The 21,283-nt window shown below is 49.8% G+C and overlaps 1 protein-coding gene across 3 annotated transcripts in view; it reads left to right on the top strand.

Annotated features, from left to right (window-relative positions):
* N4BP1 (NEDD4 binding protein 1) overlaps positions 1 to 13,297 on the top strand; it is a 48,054-nt gene extending 34,757 nt beyond the window's left edge. The window contains exons 3-8 of one of the 3 annotated variants that reach the window (XR_009537312.1): positions 838 to 968; positions 2,534 to 2,630; positions 4,769 to 4,876; positions 6,566 to 6,673; positions 7,691 to 7,820; positions 8,497 to 8,631. Coding sequence is in view for 2 of the 3 variants with exons in the window: in XM_060132562.1 (XP_059988545.1) it covers positions 838 to 968; positions 2,534 to 2,630; positions 4,769 to 4,876; positions 6,566 to 6,673; positions 8,470 to 8,854 (829 nt within the window). In the remaining variant the exon portion in view is untranslated. Of the gene's footprint in view, positions 1 to 837; positions 969 to 2,533; positions 2,631 to 4,768; positions 4,877 to 6,565; positions 6,674 to 7,690; positions 7,821 to 8,469 lie in introns of all 3 variants that reach the window. The other 2 variants (XM_060132563.1, XM_060132562.1) reach the window with 2 other exon arrangements.
* The last annotated feature ends 7,986 nt before the right edge of the window (positions 13,298 to 21,283 follow it).

Below are 21,283 nucleotides of genomic sequence, written 5' to 3'. Positions count from 1 at the left end.
CAGACAGTGCCTGGCCTTTTGCAGAAAAAGTGTACTCAATCATGTTCAGTACTGTCCCGTGTTTATTTTCTGCCTGCTTTCTGCTTCGTTCAACAAAATCACAGCCATGGCCCCCAGGTAGTTTCATTTGAGCCTTGCCCTCAACTTGTTTCCTGGAAGCTGTAAACTGAGTCACTTTCACAGTTCTCCAGAAAAGGGGATGCAGCCCTCCTGGAGCCACAGGCATTCGCGAAGCCTTTGGAAGTTGTGGTGGTGAGGACCGTGTCATGGAATAGTTCTGATCGCAGCTGCTTCTGCTTCAGCAACAAATTCCTTCATAAAATTCATAGAACATTCTTAGAGGCCCGTGGACTAGGTCTCTTTATCTGAAAACAAAAATAAAAGGTGTCATAAGGGCTTCCCTGGTGGCGCAGTGGTTGAGAGTCCGCCTGCCGATGCAGGGGACACGGGTTCGTGCCCCGGTCCAGGAAGATCCCACATGCCGCGGAGTGGCTGGGCCCGTGAGCCATGGCCACTGAGCCTGTGCGTCCGGAGCCTGTGTTTTTTACTGCAGAAAAAAAAAAAAAAGGTGTAATAAACAAGTATTGCCCTAAAGCTAAAACTGCCTTCTACCACAAAAGGGCACTCAATTAAATCAGCTGAATAAAATACAACAGAAGTCACAGAGCTATTAAGAATCCTACCTCCTATCATGGGTCCTCTCTTGGCTTTGCAAAGCAGCAGACTATTAAAGGAAATTATTAAATTAAATAATTAATTATTAAAGTTATCATGGTGAAACTTAACATACTTTAAACATGCTTTAAACTAAAATAAATTTTACTTTTTCTCATATAGCCATGGTCTGAAAAAGTTCTTTTCTTGTCGTGGAATTGCGATTGCGGTTGAATATTTTTGGAAGCTTGGCAACAGAAACATCACTGTATTTGTCCCGCAGTGGAGAACAAGGCGTGATCCTAATGTCACAGGTGAGGCAAACTGATTTTTCCAGATTACTAATTAGGTATTTAATGAGTTGGCTTGTAATTGCAACACACACTACTTAGAATAGAGTCATGTGCAGCAACTTTAAAAACAAAACTTTAAATTCTTTGCACCCAGTAAAAAAAAATCAGTTGAAGAGTATTACAGCATAAGAAATACTTGGGGGAAGGATGGAAAGTTAAATAGCTGTTTATATAGAAAGTTATATTAGACTTCATTATATATCACAAAAATTTTCTTTGACTTTCTAAAAAGTTGATTAAATATGTCTTTCTAGTAGCCTGGGTTTCTTACTCTTTAAACAGTATTTTTGAAAATGCCCATTTGATAAATTTGGAACCCTCAAAGAGAATGCCTTTTTAACAGCCTGTTTAATAGCTTAATATGAGTCATTTATGTTAATTGTATGGTACTGCGTGGCTGACCTGCAGGCCACACACAAAAGATTTGAACTTACTATAAATCCTTAAATATTCCAGAGAAGCTTGAAGTTTTTTGTTTCTTGGGTCGTAATAGGAAAACCAGTGAAAGGGCTATGCCAGGCAGCTTAACACATCAGATTACCTGGAAATAAAATGTAGATTGGGAGGAGGAAGCGTGAGAACAGGACTCACCCAACACATTTACAGCAGGAAGTAAAACTTAGTCACTGTTGAGGTGGAAATGGTAAAACCACATTTCCCAAGTATCCCAGTTTGCCTCACTCAGGGGAATGTATTGGTCCTAACAGAAGGTACTTGAGAAATGAGGCAGATCCACTCATTTCAGTTATTTTTGCAGTAAGATCCCTGTAAGAGTCTTGTAAGCCTTATGTGCTGTGCATTTCTAGAATCATAAAGACACCATGTTTGGGCACTTCAGCTTAAGTCAGTGGTGAGTACCATTGTAGGGAATGTAGGTGTGGGGATCTTAGATTCTGAGCTTTTAGCTTCATTTTTACCCATTACTCGTTTGTGGCTTTGGCCCTCCTTTATCTTCTGTCACAACCCACTCCCATGAAAATCAGTAAATATTTGTACAGATACAGAGAGAGATTAGATAGGATGCCAACCAGAGGGAGATTTGACAAACTCTTGGAATAGAGACCAAGCCTGCCTTTCCTGGGATCGGGACAGAGCAGTTTGTCTGCTTCTACTGCCATCTCTTCCTGTTCCCACCCCTGCCCTCCCTCCCAGGGACTCTTGCCCTTATTCTCTTTGTCCTCTACTGCTTGTAATGTGGCTGTGAAAAAGTTCTTAATGGTAAGATCCATTAAATATAAGTTTATGGTTTACTCTTCTTAATTTAAGAAGCAAATGAGTTGAACAGTTTTAAGTTTAAAAAATAGCTAAAGTCAGTTTTTATGTTATATTTGTCTTAGTATATGTCTTGCTTGATTTTTTTTTTCCCTTCCGTCCCAGTAAGTTAGTAACATTGAGTCTTCTTGAGTCAATAGAAAAAGGGTTTCCCACAACTCTTCAGGTGAAACATTTGGGAGTGCTTTCATTTATTTAAATATCTGGGAAGATAGCCTTTTTCTGAATGTGTATTCAACTTATTCCATGAACAGAACAGCACTTCTTAACCCAGCTCCAGGAGCTCGGAATATTATCTTTAACTCCTGCACGGATGGTCTTTGGAGAAAGAATTGCTTCTCATGATGACAGGTATGAAAGGCTGGTTTCCTTTCTAAAGCGGGTGTGGGGTGGTGAGGGGCCAACCACCTCCTCCACCGGACGGTGGACACGCTTGGCTCGGGTTTGAGAATTTTAACATTTATGGTCATTAAGGTTATACATTCAGTGGTCTTTGCTGTACGGTTTAGGAGATTACCAAAGAAGCTGCTGAGTTAGAATTTTTAATAAAACATGACTGAGAATCTGTAAGTAAAAGCAGATATTGAGTTTGTAGTCTTTTTGATACTTCCTAAAAGTAATGTTTGTCTTGTCCTAGTGTGGCAGCCTCAAGAGTGGTTTTCAAACATTCCTCTGTCTCCTGCTGGTTATACTTGGCCAGTGACTTAGTCTGTCATTGTGATGCCTGAGCCCTCAGTAATTCTTCCACATCATAGAACATGGTCTCAGCTGCCCCTCATGTTATAGGAATAAGCTGCATTTCTTAGGTTGTTACATTGCTCAGAGAACAGGTGCTGAGATGACAAGTGTCTGGGAACCTAAACAGTGGCTGCCTGTTCTTTCCTCTCCTGCCCTCACCCTCTTTCTTTCTCTCTGGTCTCTAGCACTTAAGCCCCCTAGTGGTTTAGCCTCAGCGTTCTACCACAGTGCTCCCCCACATTGAAGACAGGGCTTAGCTTGTAACCCAAGGTAGTGAGTGATGGTCAGATGGGTGAGAGCTGAAAAGAGGGGCGTAGCAAGGGAAGGGGACTTGGGGTGACAGCGGACATTCAGCAGAACGTCCAAAGGGCCTTCTCACTGACAGCCCCTTACCCTTCACCAGGCTGGTATGAGAGACCAGATCTGATGGGGAGAGTCAGGGGTGGCATGAAGAAGAGTGTGGGAGGGGGCACCTTTGGGCCGGGGCATAGGTGAGAAGGTACTGGGAGAGTGGGATGGAGGGCCCACCTTTGCTCCAGCTCTAAGATACTGGGTAGGGACCGTGGAGTGCTCAGGTGAAAAGGCAGGTCGGACCGCCAGGCTCGTGAAGAACCTTCAGATGCTCTAACGCTGCAACTTCATTCTCACACCAGCAGAAATTGAATGCATACGCAAGTGTGTAGGCTAGGCCTTTGCTTAATTTATATGGCTCTCTGGGTTTTTAGCAGATGTGAATATGAGTCCTGATTCACAGTACATGCACGGAAGCCCTTACTACCTATTTTTGTTAATACGTCTGGGCAGATATTACCACTTACAGTTCATGCCAGTTAGAAATAATTTAAGATACTTATTAGTAAATCCAAAATGCTAAATCATATTTACTTACCAAGGTTTCCTAAGATTTCTGAAACTAATGAGGCTTGTTTTTTAATCTTCTTTTAAGTACTCACTACTATTAATAAAAGCAGTTGTTTGCACCTTTAATTCTAGTAGTGATTCTCTTACTTTATTGTTTCATTATCTTTGTCTCCATTGCCTCAGGCAAATGCGGTTATCCTGATTAGGAGATAAAACTCATATTATCCTCACAAATCTCTCATTAAGAGGACTTGAACATGAATAATCTCCAACAATGAAATAGAATTCTCCTTAATATTTAATTCTTAAACTTTTTGATTACCATGTATCTTTTCATAATTTGCATTTGAGTGGATCTATAACTTGGACTAAACTGAATGGCAGTTCTGGACATCTCTTCTTAAGTCAGAGCAGAAAATGTGAATTTAGGCATTGAAAAAAACATTGCGAGGCCAACTGTGTCAAGCAGCTACTCTTAGAACCAAAGTACCATAGCTTATCAACTAAAACCCTAACAGTGATTTCACAGGCTTGTCAACCCTTATTCATTCTCTGCTCTAGTCCTCATGCATTATCTTATTACCACCCTTTATTGATAATACAACTTCTCTAGAAAGATGTATAAATTATGGTTGAGATTATTTTGAAAAAGAGTTAGATTGTATGAAAACCAGATCTTCATTTATAATTATTCTAGTAATTTCAGATGTTCAGTATTTCAGATTGATCTTCAGTTGACAAGGGCTTAACTTTCTGCTTCCCAGCCTTGGTTAAATTCTTTGGTGATTTTCCTGTGAAGAGGAAATCCTTTTGTTTTCTTATAACACAGCTTCTCTGAGCCAGGGATGCCTGCCTCCTTGCCCGTTTTAACCACTTTTATATTACCATAGGTTTCTACTACACTTAGCGGACAAAACTGGTGGCATAATTGTAACAAATGATAACTTCAGAGAATTTGTGACTGAGTCAGCCTCTTGGAGAGAAATAATTACAAAAAGGTAATATTTTCTTCTTTGTCTTTGGTCAGAGATGTCTTTTGTTGTTTATTATTTGTTTTGCGTCCACCTTGGAAGCAGTGTCGGGGGCCTAAAGTATAAGACTATGCTCCCAGTCCACAGGATGGCTGGCCCTTCTCCGTAAGTGGGAGGGCGCAACACAAAGCAGTAGCTCCAGCAGGTGATGTGTGAGCATGCTCTGTGCCTACAGGTGTCTTCTGTAGATCAGTTTTCCCTGGCAGGAGGCAAGAGGCACATCTCTGTGGCACAGTTAACTCTCTGTTAACTGTGATGGAGCAGAAATGGCCACCTGACTTCACCTTGCCCTGATGCCGAGGGATACTTGAGCAAGTCATTGGGCCTCCTGACTTTACTCAGTTATGAAATATGAAGGTTGGGGTTCAATGACAACTATGAGTTCATCAAGAGGGTAGGACCAAAATCAATATACTGATTGGGCTTTCACTTTTGGGAGAGGAGAGAGTGTTTCTACTTTTTACTATCTGATGCTTTTCTTGAGCATTTTACCATCATTTTACCAAGTTTAGTCATCTGTATTGAAAACATGTTGAATATCATCCAAAATAACAAAGTCAGGAGTTTGCAGTCACTACTGTAAGTTTTTTGTTTGTAATGACACTCTGAATGTGTTCAGCTGCATTAAGATCAGTGAACACAAGCTTCCAGGACTTTCCATTAGCAAGCATCGTCTGACAAGTTACTTAACAAAAAGCAATATTCTTATGGTAGTGCCAGGGAAGAGTCATAAATGCCACAAATCTAAAAAACATACCTCAAGGCTGTGTATATCTAGTATTACTATTCTATAACTAGTGTAACTACCTACTTACCTCTTTAGGGGTTTCACAGTTGCCACTTGTCTGATATTTATATTTTGTTGAATCATTGGAGGATTTTAGAAAATGATTCTTTGGTTCATCATTCTAGAAAATGATGCCCAAGTGAAAGTTAATTACTATGTGCATTTTGACTGAAAAAACTGTTGTTGATAGCTGAACTCAGAATTGGCCTTTGACCTGGGTGCAGTATGTGCTTCTGTTGGATCTGTGCCCTGGGCTCATTGTCAGTATTGGACACTCATCTGTGTATGCATGGAAGGTTTAAATGAGTCAAGACTCAGTCACACACCAACCCATTGCCTTCAGAATTCATAAAACAAGGCAGAAACCAAAGTCCAAGCAGCAAACCAGCCATTTGGACTTTTTTCTTTTTTAAACATTTTTGTAGACTTGATAAATCATGCTCAACTGACCTTCGATATTCTTTCTTCATACACTGTTTCCCTTTTTTAAAAGAACATCAGTGGGTTTGCTTATGGACTCATTTATTCAAAAATTAAACCTTGGTTGAGCACCTGTTGTATCCTGAGCACCTGTTGTATCCTATGCACCTGTTGTATCCCAAGACAGTCTTTCAGTCTTATTTTTCAAAGTTACATTGAAAGTCAGGAGAAGGAACTGCTTCCCAGGCCCAGATAAAAATCTGAAAGTCTTGCTAAGAAATGTGAGAGCCAATAGGGTAAAAGTTTCTTACTCTATTGTATTGACCAATATTTGTATCCAAAAGAGAAATTAAAATGGTTTAACTGGGGTGTATTTGTTTTTTGCTTTAGGCAGTTAAGCAGCCTTTAATTTTTTTCCTCCAGCACTGTAATTGTTCTCCGTGTTGTAGATTGCTCCAGTATACCTTTGTGGGGGACATATTTATGGTCCCTGATGATCCTCTGGGAAGAAGTGGACCTCGATTAGAAGAATTTCTTCGGAAGGAAGTCTTCCTTAGGTATTTCCTTTTCCAGATTGTCTTGCATTTACAAGTTTGTTTCAGTTCTTTGTGCTTCAGGGTGAGTACTCTCTCTCTAAAGATTAAAAATGGTGTTTTATTTTTTAAAATAGCCTTAGATTTAGTGCTGGTGAAATATATGTGGAATGTCTCCCAAAGACCAAATCTTCATTTGTGGTCCTTTTGGTTTTAATCCCAGGAGAGGATGGGGAGCCAGATTTTCTGTAGGTCTAAGAAGACAAAGCAGATTTTGCTAGTGGTCACTTATTAGTGAATGCTGCTTGGGTTCATGGTGTGTGTCTGAATATCTTTTTTAAGTTCATTTTCCCAGATCATTTGCTTTGAATATTTTATGCTTATATTAATTTATTTACTCTTCAGGAATCACTGCCTGGGGAAGTGTTACTTTCTACCTCACTTAATAGAGAAGCCAGTATTCTCTATTTATCTGAAATTGATTTGATAGCTTAGGTTTTCTTTGTTGTGGATTTGGGTTTTTTGTTTGTTTGTGTTTAAAGACACGTTGCTAGTGGTTGTTTCTGTTTTCAGAATTCTCAAGTAATGGACGCTGTTAACTAAAGTGTCCTGTGTGCCTGAGTGGCAGGCAGATCATATTCCCCAGTGATAGACCTTTTCCCTTTTTTAAAGTAAAACAGGCTACATTTCTGTGTATTTCTCAGCAGATGTTTACACAGGGATGCTATGGAGGTCTAAACTGAAAGGAATCAGACGCACAGCTCCCCCAGCTTTTTAAGGTAGTGAGACTATAGCTGATCCTTTCCATTTATAACAGGATCCTTTGGGGGGACAGGTGGTTCACACAGAGCTGTCTTCTGCACACAAGACCAGCATGATTTCAGCTCCCAGGTCTTGTGAATCATTTCTCTTTTGAGCCTTTGGGTTTCATTACACAGATGAGGACTTAGTTCCCAAAGGTCCTGCTTCTCTACCGACACCAAGAGAACGGCAGCCGTTTTTAACACCTGTTGAATGTCCACATGTCTCATTTTCTTTCAGAAGTCTGAACTTGGAAATCCTCTGCTAGGCTTTAAGACCTGAGGCCTGTGTGCAAGCATCAAGGCCCATGGGTCAAACAATGGAAGGAGAGTTCCGGCTCCTTCTACAGCCTCAGCAGCCTGGCAGCAGGGTCAGTCCTGCCTGCTCACCTAATGGCTCTTCACAAAAGTGTTAACTAATTGAATAAGAAGTTAGTAATAGCTCCCCCCACAGAGGGACTGAGCTTTTGAAGTTGGGAGAAGTGTTCAGGCAGCCCCATTTCTCAGCTGCAAGGCAGAGTCAAGTGGGAGGCTTTTTCACAGTACGGACGCTGTATACACACTCACGTGCATTCAAGTTGTGGGCACCAATGTCTCACTCAGACTTGGGGGGCTGGGGAGGCAGCCTCTCTGCCCAAAGTGGTTTCCTTTTTCTCAGCCCTGTCAACCAGGCTCCACAGAGAATCAGAATCTGCAGGAGAGGAGGGCCCTGTTTCCAGTTCTTTTGAAAGCTTCCAGGTGATTCTGGTACACCCTGGTTTAGAGCCAAGCAGCTGGTTAGTCCTCACAGCAGCAGGCCAGGGAGGTGGAGTCGCTCATGAAGAGCTAGCATTCCCTGTCATGACTGATGGGGAATTGGTGTCATTGGCATCCTCACGGGCCCCACTGTGGACAGCTGCCATCCCTGCCTTGGCTGCAGTCTTCTATCTTGCCTTCAGAGGCCAGAGAGCAAGCAGCTCCTTGAGCCTTGGTGTCAGCAGCAGATGTTTAGACAGATTTCTTGTTTATCTCATAACCCAGCTCACCAGGACTTGCTTCCGTTCACAGAGATATGCAGCCCCTACTCAATGCCCTGCCAACTGTGGGCATGTTTGACCCCAACTTCAGAGTCCCTGGCACCCAGGCAGCCAGCACCGGCCACCAGCCTCCAGCCCGGATTCAGGGCACCCCACCCAGCCACTGGCTTCCTCAGCAGCCCCGCTTCCCACTTTTGCCAAACCTTCCCAACATCCAGCAGAATCTGCCCATGCCAGCACAGAGATCTTCTGCGGAAACCAACGAGCTAAGGGAAGCCCTTCTGAAGATCTTCCCTGACTCAGAGCAAAGACTGAAAATCGACCAGATCTTGGCAGCTCATCCGTACATGAAAGACCTGAACGCGCTTTCCGCCATGGTGTTGGACTGAAGGCCGTCGGGAACTGGGGCTCCGGGCTGAAGATGCACTCAATCTAGTATCTGCACATGGCAGCAGGAAGTGACAAAATGTGAAGAAACCAATTTCCCAGTGGAAATGCTGTTGTAGTGTATAGAAAAAAAACATGTTTTGTGTATAAAAAAATCTGGGTTTTCAAAACCAGCTTTTTTCTATATATAAATTATGCTGCTATTACAGATTTAACATTTTCTGTAAAAGGAAAGTCTACATTTTCTGCCTGTTCAGAACTGTTTAATAGCAGTTACTCTTGAGTGTACTTACATTTTTATGTTTTTTAAACTATTTTCCTTAACGCTGAAAATATTGACAAATGGATATGATTAGCCTTTCTAAATAAAAAAAGAGTTGCTTTCTTAGGGAAGGCAAGACCTCTTATATTTTCTTGAGATGACTATGTCACATCCGCTAGCATGAAGTGTGCTCACCCCTCCCAGCTCCTCTGCCCTCAGCCCTGGCATTAGAGTCCCGAGGAGTTAATTTTGCTCCTCTGGAGTCTTTCATTGGAGCCATTTGTGAGAGTGAAAAGTGGCGCCGCTAGATGGCACCTTGTGCCTAGCCGCTGTTAATGACCAGGGCAACGTTAGACGCACAGAACATCCAAGCCGAAGAAACTTGAGAGCTCACTTAGTCTAGCCCTTCCTCCCCTCCCACCCTGCAGAAGAGGGAACTGAGGCTCAGAGTGCCCTCTGTCTGGACGCGCCCAAGTCCACAGCCGTGGACCGGATTCCTCGTCCTGGGCTCAGACACACTCACCAGCCAGTCCCTGACTGACTCTAGAAGTCACATATTAGCTTCTGAGGATACTAGTGGGATGTGAGAAAGTTTAGTGAAGAGCCCCATCATTAGAGTAATTTTGTGTCCACAGCCTTGGGAGACCACCCGCCATGTGAAGTTTGTGCAGCTTTGCCAAAAAAATGGTTTTCTATTCTCAAGAATGACCCAAGCCAGTAAACAGCATTAGTAGCTTCTGTGGGGACCCAGAGCCCCATATTTATTTTTCCTGTGTTTGTCTCTCTAGTGTCCTCCTAAGCTGCCCTTCCTGTCTGTGAGTCTTTCTCAGAACTGATATCTTAGTGTTGTGTTTTCAGTGTTGCCTAAATTCTGTGTCAGTGAAATACTTTTTCTGGCTAATTAATTCCTAACATCTTTATTGTTCTCTGGACCTTCAAAGGGCTTCGTATTTTATACCTGTTCTCTCCGTTGGCTGCTCGTGGTCAGTCTCACGTCTGCCTTGTAGATCACATCTCTCCCAGTCCCCAGAAACAGCTGCCGAGGACTCGGTGCTGGTTCGTTCTTCACGGTGAAGGAACTTAGCTGGCCATGAGCACACCTAGGTGTCTCCCCCCAGTGCTCCCTCCAGGCGTGTCTGACCCCCGCATCCCTCGAGGGGTGAGTCCAGAGTCCTCCAGGTGGCCAAAGTCGTACTTCAATCATGTTTTCTCTTGGATGCCTTTAAGATGCATCCTACTGTGGAGCTGCTTGTCAGCAAGGGGGCAGGTTGCCCGAGTCACCCAGCTATGCACGTGGAGGTGGAAGACTCGAGGCAGGCCAGAAGGCGACATTAGTCCCAGCCCCTGTGCCTCAGCTTCACAACTGGTGGTTTTTAAAAATAACAGCAGAGGTGTGAGGGTTGGGTCTTGCAGTGACTCTGACCTTTGGGGTCAGGGTTTTGTCCAGCAGCCTTGCCAATCCAGCACTTCTCCTGTTTCAGAGAAGGACCTAGAGGGCATACCTTGATTGCCAGGACTTAGCCACAGGTCTTCCTGGAAGGGGGCTGAGCCTCCACTGATGCCAGGTAGAGCTGGCTAGGCCTAGAGGTCAGGAGTTTTCTGGGCTCTAGAAGTGACTTGACCTTTGACCTATGAATTGTGTAAGCCTCTGTGGTCTTAGTATTGTTTCTGAGAGCTCTACCTGCCCCTTTCCACTTTCTCGGCTGCAGGAAGGAAGAACATAGAAGACCAAGTGGGAGGAGTGTCAGAAAAGCATTACTTACTTACCTTGGTAAATGAAACAATTCATGGTTCGTTCTTAAATCTATCAAATTTAGTTAAATTTAATATTTTACAATTCAATTTTCAAACGATTATTAAAAAAAGTCCGTTACTTGTTCCCAGGCTCCTCTTAATACTAGGCTCAGTGTTGATGCTGTAAACTATTTCTTGATGGTCTGCCTCCCATGGGAGAGTTCTAAACCACCTTGGGAGTGTCAGCAGCAGTGCTTCCTGTAACGCCTTGGGGCTGCAGGGGGCTGTCGTGTGCGGTGGCTCTGCATCCCGTATTCCATGGCATTCCATGGAATGAGTGAAGTAGGTGGCAGGGCAGAGGATGCCACCCTCATTCAGTAGACTGGTGTGTGCTGCTCAGAGAGGTTGTCCAGGGTTAAAGAATAAGTAGGTGGTGATGCGGAGTGATTCCTGGGCCTGCATTCTTCCCCAGGCCCCAGGCTGCCGCCTCTGGGAGAAGAAAGACTGGTTTGACCTTTCTGTCAAGTAGCCGGTGTTTGAGACCCTGTAGGCTGCCAGCTGGAAGAACAGTAAGAAGGCCTCTCAGCCATCCTGGATGAAGGGTCAGCATTGTTCTGGCAGGCGTAGCGGGCCATGGCTGTGTCTCCAGGGACTCTGGGGGCCTGTTGCAGCTTTTGGTGTCCGTGACAGGAGGGGTGGTTTTGCTTTATTGCCCGGGCTTATTGTGGCACGTGGGGAATATGATCCACGCATAGAAGCCCCTGAGGCTCTGAGCGCACCCTGCCACCGCCAGGTCCGTGCCCCTCCCCCCAGGCCCTGGGCCCGGGCACCACCCCCTCTCAGGCCCAGCCTGCCTCCCACACACCTCTGAGACACCGCGTCCTTTGGAGGTCCCTCCCCAGTTCCGCCTCCCCACCAGCCCTTCCACGTCCCCACCTGTCCTTCCTTCCGTCCGTCCGTCCATCCATCCCTGGGCCCATCTCCTCTCATCTCCCAACGGTAGTTTGTTTGGTTAGTTACTCAGACTCCATTTCTGCATTATCTACCTTTCCATCATTCCCCATGTCCTCCAGATCCTTGAGATTAAAATAACCTGAAAGGAACTCTGTTTGTCGCTACTTCCCCCCCACACGCTTGCCACTCTTCACTCCCCTGTCTGCAAACTTGGCCTGCACCCCACCACGTGGGAATAGTCTAGGAAAGTCATCGGAGACCGCCCAGTTGCCAAATTCAGAGGCCTTTTCCCAATCCTTAATCTCCGTGTCCACATTCAGTGACCGTAGCATGACATCGTTGACCTTATTTCCCTATTTTCTGAGATTTCCCTCACTCCTAAACAGTCTTCATTCCTCTTCCTTCTTTTACCTAAAGGCCAGTTCAACAGGTGGTTCTCAAACCTTGGACCAGCTATGGGACTCACAGCAGGGAGGGCAGCTATTAGTAAAAATGCAGATTGCTGGGCACTACCCCCAGAGATGTTTATGCAGTAGCTCTGGAGTAAAGCCTGGGAATCTGCAGCTTCAGCAAGCTCCCTGGATGGTTCCCATGCGGGTGGCCCAGGGACCACCCTTAGGGGCCAGCACACTTCCCTGACTCCCACCGCCCCTCTTTGCAATGGCTTCCAGTCCCAGCTCCAGCCCTGCCCTTCACGAGTTCATTTCTAGCTCTACCTAGAAGCCCTGGGACATCTTCAGACCCACTGTCCCCCAGACACTGGGCCTGCATCTGTTCCTTGCTCTCCTTTCCTGCCCCCCCCCGCCACAAGATCTCCTTGCCCACCCTTGTCCCTTTTTGACCACTGCCCCCCAGTCACACTCTCATGGCCTCCGTGTGGGCGTCAGCCTCTGACCAGTCAGCCCGCCTCTCAGCTTTCCCCCTCTCCCTCCCAGACTCCACAACCGCTAGATTTATCTTCTAAGAACACATTTCTGCACACCCCTCTTCTTGTTCAGTGATCAGTGGCTCTCTTGACCAGAGCGTCAAGTTCAGACCTCCCTGAGCTTAGTATCCTTGGCTGTCCACCTCCCAGTTGTACCTGACTGCCCACTTTGTATAGCCCACCTGCCCACTCACTGCAGCCACCCAATCTCCTCTGTTACCTGTGAGCTCCCACCTCTGAGTGCATCTCTTCTCTGCTAGAAATGCCCTTCCTCCCAAATGGCTTCCCCGCTCAAAGGCCCAGCCCTGCGTCCTCTGTACCCTCGCCTAAAGCTTCTGACAGAAGCAGCCTCATGGTGTTCTGTGACCCCATAGCATTTGTGTCTTGCTTTCGGCACTTGCCACTCTGGCTGGTGTCACCGCAGCTGATTGTGTACCGTGTCTTACCTCCTTTTCTAGACTGTGAGCTCCTCGTGGGCAGGGCTGTCGGTGTTCACTCTCTGTATTTCCCACAGTACCTAGCACAGTGCCTTGCACTTAATAGGTGCTGAATAAAGTCTGCTCAATTGAACTGGAGGATGGTGCCTTCTTGACAGCGGCATCTAGCAGCCAGCAAGGCCTTCGGAAATCAGATTCTCAGCAGTCACTCCTGGAACTCACTACTCTCCATTCTCCCTTCACGTCAAGGCTCTAACACCACCTGGTCCAGGGATGGGCACCTGCCCCAGGCTGAGCCAAGCAGTGTGCTCTGACATCCTGCCCACAGGTGGCCGGGACAGACACCTGGCCAAGCTAAGGCCAGTCTCAGGACCACTCCTTGGAATTGTCCCCTCTGGTAGTGGTGGGGGAGGCTACAGAGTGTCACACCCAGGTCTGTTGGAGGCTGCTTCCTGCCCTGGGTCAGGGGAGGAGCTGGTCTATAGTGGGAGAGAAGCAGAAGCATGACAGCATGATTCCTGGTGGCATGAGTTCCAGGTTCCTGTTGTCATGGAAACCTGAGGGCTCTCATGCCTTTCCTCAGATGTCGAGGTGCCTGTTATCCTGACACACTTCACTTTTTCCTTAAGTTGGGTTTACCAAGAGTCTTGAGTGACATACATTTCACTGTCCTTACACTTGGCAGATCAAATGAGGGAAGCTCATTGTATCGTTAGGAAGATCCCAAAGACCAGAGCATCAGCACTGCAGGAGCGTCCCCCCAGTCAGTTTCCAAGTAACCTCAGGAGGCTCCACCCACACCCTCACGCAGGGTGGCTCCTCCCTGGAATCCTCCATCCTCTTTTTTTTGCAGTACACGGGCCTCTCACTATTGGGGCCTCTCCCGTTGCGGACGCGCAGGCTCAGCGGCCCAAACGCTCCGCTGCGTGTGGGACCCTCCCGGACCGGGGCACAAACCCGTGTCCCCTGCATCGGCAGGCGGACTCTCAACCACTGCGCCACCAGGGAAGCCCATCCTCCGTCCTCTTGAGGTTGTGCCTTAACAAATGCCCTGATGTGAATTTCCTTGCTCCGTTGCCTAGCTGGGCAGAGACCAGGCCTGCTTCGTCAGAGTTAGACCTTCCGTACCCTTCCGCGTGCTCACCGGTAAGAGATCGGTGATGGGATCCTCTTTCCTAGCCCAGGGCTGTTGTGAGGAAGAAATGGGCCAGGAACTGCCTGACACAGAGCCCGCTCAGTGACTGTGGTGACTGGCTCTGCCCAGCAGCGCTGTGGGCACTTACGGAACTGTTCACACCCTTACAGATCATCCCAAAGGTAGAGATCTTGTGTCTCCAAAAGCTCAGCGATCTCGTCTTCTGGATTCTGAATGTTCTTCTCTGTCCCTGCTGGCTCACCCAGAGTGTGGTCCAGACCCTCCTCAGAGCCTCGGCAGGGCTGCAGAGAGGTCCTGCTGTGACCTGGAGAGGACATCGCTCCCCTTAACAGGCTCGGCTCCCTGGAGAGCCCGTTGGTGTCGCAGCAGAGAGGGAACCAGAGGGACACCAGCGGAGCCGCTGCTTTGAGGTCTCCATATTGCAGGAGAAGAGACAAGGCCCGGCGATGCCGAGACTCGCACTGCTCAAAGCCCGTGTGTCCACGAGGCAGGGTTTGAATTCCCGCAGCCATTCCACCTCCCCGAGAGGCAGCTGTGCCAGGGCGACTTAGCAGCCAGAATGGCGCCCGAGATGGACCCCCTCCCCCACCCAGGGAGCAGAATGGAGGCTCGTGACCCGGGTCAAGGTTGTCAGCCTGCTGGGCAGAGGGAGGCTGTGGAAGGAAGCTGCCTCCCACCTCCCACCTTCCTGAGTAGTGGGGCCCGTGTCCAGCCCTGTTCCTGTGGGAGGACGCCAGGAACACGTTATTTTTTTTTAAGTTGACCAGCACTGCAGAAGCGCCGTCCAGAGTATGCCTGTGTGCACGTCATACCCGCCTTCCTCTTCATTTAGGGGGACGCACAGCAGTAAAGTGACCTTTGATGGGTTTTGAAAACCGAAAGCAGCCTTTTTTACAGCTCAGGTTCCAGTCTTGTGACATCTGTAGTTCCAGGGCTGGTGACAGTCATCGGGGAAACTGAGGCTGGGCACGCAGGGATTTGCTCAGAAACTGGGCATCAGTGCCCACAGCCAGTGCTGGAGCTGCAGCCCAGGAGCCCCAGGGCTCCTGGAATCAGCCCCCTGCCACCTCCTCCCACATGACTCCCAGCCGCAGACTAGGGCCCTTGGGCCTTTCCCTCCCACCGCTTGCCCCACAAGTCCCCAGGGAGCCCTACTCGCCCCACAGTCTGAAACCCAGTCTGGGGTCAGGCCTGGGCAGGCCTGCCCTCCCCGCTCCCGGCTTCCAGAGAGAGGAGGAGGGGGCCTCCCCTGAAAAGAATGCGCTTGTCTGCCCGCCTGTCTGGCTCCGGGATCAGTCTAGGGTTTCAGCCACCAAAAAAGGCTGCAGGAAGGAGAGGGCCTCCCGCAGCTGGCCTCGAGGAGCTGCAGAAGCTGCTTTGCTCACATGACCTCCCCAGACTAGAGGGTCTCTCAACGACAGCGGGTCCCTCTCCCCTTGCCAGCCCCTCCTGAGGGTACAACACGTGCCCCTCCCCACCAAGGTGGGCAGGGCACTGGCGCTTCTTCCCATTTTAAGGCTGAGGAACCTGAGGCCCAGTGGTGAGTGGCGGGGGTAGAGCTGGAGCCCCAGTACCCGCATCCTCTGCGTGCTCTCTTGCCAGCCCCTCTGTGATGCCTCCCTCTCCCCTGTCCCTAAGCCGCCGCTGTGTGCCTGGGACAGTGCTGGGGGAGGTGAGAAACAGCCCTAAGGGGCCTTTGCAAAGCGCCCATGCTCCTCCCGCCCTGGCGATGAGGGCGTGGGCCCTTCTCTGGCACTTCCTGCTGTGTGACCTTGAGGAAGTTACGCAACCTCTCAGATGAGGCTGGTCCCCTCATCTGTGAATGAAGTGAGGATGTTGCCCTCACAGCTGGCGGCTTTCAATCCTGAGGCACATCAGAGTCATCTGGAGGAAGGGCTGTAAACATGCTCGTGCCCAGGCCGCACCCCAGACTAGGGAGATCAGCGTCTGGAACCCCCGGGGATCCCGGGGTGCCCTCAACACACCGACACCCTATGAAGAGTTGTTGCCACCGGGATAAAATCCTAAGACAAGGGCCTGGCACCTGCGAGTCCCTCCCTTTCCTGACACCCCCCTTCAGTCCCACAGGTGGCTCCAGGAAGGGCTCGTCCTCCAGGCTTCATCTGACCTTCAGTGTTTTCCAAATCCCAAGCCCCACAGAGGCGGAAGAGTGCAGAGCTGGGCAGCCAGGGGGCCCCTCCCTCCTGGGACAAGCGGCTGGGACTGGCTTGGTCTCCCCACCCCCAGCCCAGCTGTGCGTCCTCACTGCCGGGCAGAAGCTGGCTCTAATTACCTGGGACACTTCTGAACAAGGACAGAGAGAAGGGAGCGCCCGCCGCCCACCAGGCACACGGGCCTCTTTCCACCAAACCAGGGTCTTCCCGCAGCCCGGCGCTTGCCCCGCAGACCCCAGTCACTGCCCTGCATGGCACTGGTGGGCCCTGGGAGCCCAGCAGGATCGGCGCACGCCGTTGAGGACTGGAAGAGTCCGCCACGCGGAGACCTCCCGTTTCACAGGGCAGAGGCCGGCAGGCTTGGGCTCCGGCGACCATCAGCCGTTGGGTGAGGCAAGCCTTGCGTCCAGGTCTCATACACTGCCTCCCTGGGAGATGCGGGGTCTCCTCTCAGAGTGTTTCCAGCCGTCTGACACCTCCAGCTCTCTCGCCCCCGACCAGGAACGTGGGCATTGAGGGCCAGCCTGAGCATCGCGCGCAGATGGAGGTCGTGCTGAGTGGGGACACTGGAGGGTGACTACTGGCACAGCTGGTGGGAGGAGGCCCTCGTCTGCCACAGAGCCGGCGGCCGCAGAGGGGCTGCCTACCTCAGACGTCCCGACCCCCCCGCCCCCTGCCACCAGCTTGGGGCCATCTGCCGCTGCCATCTGAGGCTTAGCGGAATGATCGTCCCAGCCTAAACCACCCCTGGGGCTCTGCAGCCCCCGTCAGGGTCGTGGTGAGCCCCAGGAAAGTCTGCGGCCTGGGGCTGGCCCTGAGAACCCTCGCAACAGGAAGTGACTTGACAACACGAGCCTCGACCCCCTCCCTTCTCCACAGCCCCCTCCAGACTGAACCCAGACCTCATCTGTTTGGTCTTTCCAGGCGTCCGTCACAGTCCCAGCCACAGCGCCCCACCATCTTCCTCCTTGGATGAGTCTCTGCAGCTGCCCAGTGGGACAGGCAAGAATGATTCCCCCACTCTACAGATGTGGAAGCTGAGGCAGGCCCGTCCTGTGACCTGCAGAGCCAAGACTTGAACCCAGGTGTCCACACTCCGTCCCTCCACTGAATGACTCAGGAAGCCACAGCTGGGTGTCCATGCATGCTTTCATTGATGTCAACCTCTAGTCCCTTCTGAGTACTGCATTGCTGCTGGGATGGGCAACGGTGGGGGACCGACAGCCTATTTGGGCGAGGAGACCAGAGACAGAAGTGCGAATGGGGTGAATGGGATCAGCCACGAAGAGAGGGTGGGGCTGTGAATGGAAGAGCGTTCCTGGCAGAGGAACAGCACATGGAGAGGAAGGCCACAGCGGAGGCTGGAGAGGTCAGGGAAGAGGGTTTGCTGCGTCCTAAGGGATGTGTTCTGCCTTCTTTCCCTGAACTGGGGGCCCGCGGGGGGCCAGCCGGGGTGCACGCTCTGCTTTTTGGAAAAGCCCTTTCCAAGCCTGTTCCTGCACCTTGCAGACAACCCTCGCTCCAGCCCTCCCTGGCTCTTGGAACGGGAACGTGGCCTAAGTTTCTGGCTAACCCAGCTCCATTCCTGCAGTGGGTAAAGGGAGTGGCGGAGGGAGGGCACTGCCTGAGGAATCCCTGCTGGGCTCCCCAGGGTGTCTCCTGGGAGGCCCACCAGTCAGCAGCATGTGGTGGTCTGTCACCAAATGGTCACGACTAGATCTTCCCCAAGACTGAGCTGGGTCTCCTCTGCGGCAACACCTCTGGCCCTCCATTTGTCTCCTCCCTGAAGAGCCAGGACCAAGGAGTGATTCCGTCCTGCCGCCTGTGACCGCAGAGTTCCAGGGCTTTCCCTGGTATCAGGGAGACCCACTGGCTCCTCTTTGGGAAAGGGGCGAGGTGGCTTTTCTAGGGGCAGAGATTCGTTCCTAATCATGACAGCGTATGAACTCCTTAACTCCTCTGCGCCTCAGTTTCCCCTATCATACACTCGGTCACCCCCGTTTGGCAAGATAATGCCTGCTGTCTGCCCCTTATTAATTAAGCGGGCTTAGTTCCTTTGTCCTTTTTTCAACTTTTTGGGAAGAGCACACACATCATAAACAGACGGCTCACTGAGTGTTCCCAAACCCATCATACCATGTCACCAGCACCCAGACAAAGGAACGGAGCACGTGAGCTTCCGGGAGCCCCCTGTGCCCCCCCCACACCACCAAGGTAACCACGAGCTTGACTTCCCATGGGCTTTAAGAAGGCTTCACCCTCCTCCTTCTGTACAGAGCAGACCAGGACCCTTCAAAAAAGGGGGTGGGGGATGGGCTTCCCTGGTGGCGCAATGGTTAAGAATCCGCCTGCTGGCTTCGCTGGTGGCGCAGTGGTTGACAGTCCGCCTGCCGATTCAGGGGACACGGGTTCGTGCCCCGGTCCAGGAAGATCCCACATGCCGCGGAGCGGCTGGGCCCGTGAGCCATGGCCGCTGAGCCTGTGCGTCCGGAGCCTGTGCTCCGCAACGGGAGAGGCTACAGCAGTGAGAGGCCCGCGCACCGCAAAAAAAAAAAAGGGGGTGGGGGAGAGAAAGAGAGATCAGAAGGGCCGGTTTCCAGGACTCCTGTGCACACCTGAGCCCTGGAGCTGGGTGGGACCCTGTGTGCCCCGGGGCTTTACCAGCCAGCCCTGCCCAGGGGAACCCAGGAGACACCTCCGGAGAGCAAATCTACAGAGGAGCACTTGTCCATCACTTTCCAAGAAAAAGAACACTTTTTTCTTATCTTTAAAAATTGTATGAGGTCTTCAGAATCACATGCCCAATTGGTGGACCAGAGAAAAGTAGCGAAGTTTCATTTTTTTTAAGCTGGAACATTCAAGGAAGAGCCGTCCAGCTGGCCTGCATTCCAGGGCCTTTTTTCAGTGCCCTGCCTTCCCTAGCCCCTCTCTGGAGGCAGCACCCCCCTTGCCTGCCTGTCCTCCTGCACTTGGTAATTGCAACCAGCTGTCCAGAGCGGAAACTCACGCTCCCAGGCCCATGCAGGCTGCTATCTGGATGGCTGTAAGGGCAGAAGTCCCCATCTCTCCCGCCTCCAAGCCCATCTCCTCTCAGGTCAAGGACTGCCCCCCGCCAGTTCTGGTCCCAGCTCTGCTGTGACCTCCCTCAGGCCCGTTCCTTCCCCTGTCGGGGTGTCAGTGTCCCAGTATGTAAAACCAGTGAGTGCCCACACTGCTACTGGTCTGGCCCCCTGTGAGACAGACCCATGGACATAAGAGCACTGAGAGATTTGGGAGGGATAGTTCTCCAGGCATCAGCTCCAAGGCCACTCCTCCAGGAAGTCTCCCAGGAAGGCCCCCTGCCCCTCAGCACATCAGCCTCTGGCAGCTTGTACCGTCTGTTCATTTAGCAGCTTCTACTTGCGGCACAGGGAGCACACAGCTGTGAACAAGGTGGCGTAGCCTCTGCCCTCAGGGAGCTGTGGCCTGGGTCCCTTACCCAGCTGGCATCTCCCATTCCGTCTGGGGTGAGTCTATGTGGGTAGTACACAGGGGCTGAGATTGCACTTCTCTTATATGTTTCTGTCAAGAAACTTGGTTGCAAGAACAGACACCCTCTCAACCTGGCTGAAGCCAGGAGCAAGTTTATCGGGAGCCACCAGTCCCAGTTCTGGCTCTTCCAGGTCTCACAGGAGTTCCTTGAACAAACTTCACCCCTCCCCAGGCCTGGATCCCCATCTCAGGATGAGGGGTCGGAGGCTGACCTCTGAAGACTTGTACAGCTCCAATCTTTGCTGATTCTTGGAATCTCTTTTTCTCATCCAGAGAAAAGGAGGTCAAGACCAGGAAGAACAAACTGAGGCTTCCTTAGAAAACAAGCAGAAATTTCTTATAAAGTTAGATGAGTATCTACCCTATGGCCTAGCAGTTCTCTTCCTAGGTATTTACTGAAGAAAATGAAAACATATGTCCACACAAAGACTTGTACAAGAACATCTATAGCAGCCTTATTCTAATCGCCGAAACAGGAAGCAGCCCAAGTGTCCAAACTAATTGTGGAACATCCATATGGTGGAATATTACTCAGCAGATACTCAGACAATACTATTCTGGCTGTACAGGTGATGCACGCAACAGTATGGATGAATCCCACAGTCGTTACATGGAGTGAGAAAAGCCAGACGAAAAGTACACGCTGCATGAATCGTGTATGGGAAGTTCTAGCACAGACAAAACTACCCTATGGGAACAGCAATCAGAAAGTGGTGGCAAGGGGAGGCCCAGAGGGAACTAAGTGGGACGATAGAACTTGTCTTATATCTTGTTTTTTGTTGTTTTTTTTTTAAAAGATGTTGGAGGTAGGAGTTAATTAATTTATTTATTTTTGCTATGTTGGGTCTTCGTTTCTGTGCGAGGGCTTTCTCTAGTCGTGGCAAGCGGGGCCACTCTTCGCGGTGCGCGGGCCTCTCACTATCGAGGCCTCTCTTGTTGCGGAGCACAGGCTCCAGACGCGCAGGCTCAGTAGCTGTGGCTCACGGGCCCAGCCGCTCCGCGGCATGTGGGATCTTCCCAGACCGGGGCACGAACCCGTGTCCCCTGCATCGGCAGGCGGACTCTCAACCACTGCGTCACCAGGGAAGCCCTCAAACCTTCAAATTTTTAAATCACTTGTATAGATTCAGAGCAGTTCCAATCAAAATTCCAGCAGGATTTTTTGGTAAAAATTTGCAAACTGATTCTAAAACCTATGTTGAAAAGCTAAAGAACCTAGAATATCCAAAAACAATCTAGAAAAAGAGCAACAAAGTTG

Source organism: Lagenorhynchus albirostris, chromosome 19 (assembly GCF_949774975.1).
Source record: "Lagenorhynchus albirostris chromosome 19, mLagAlb1.1, whole genome shotgun sequence".
Classification (NCBI taxonomy): domain Eukaryota; kingdom Metazoa; phylum Chordata; class Mammalia; order Artiodactyla; family Delphinidae; genus Lagenorhynchus; species Lagenorhynchus albirostris.
Note: the sequence above shows the minus strand (reverse complement) of the source record. Positions and strands in the feature narration are given on the sequence as shown.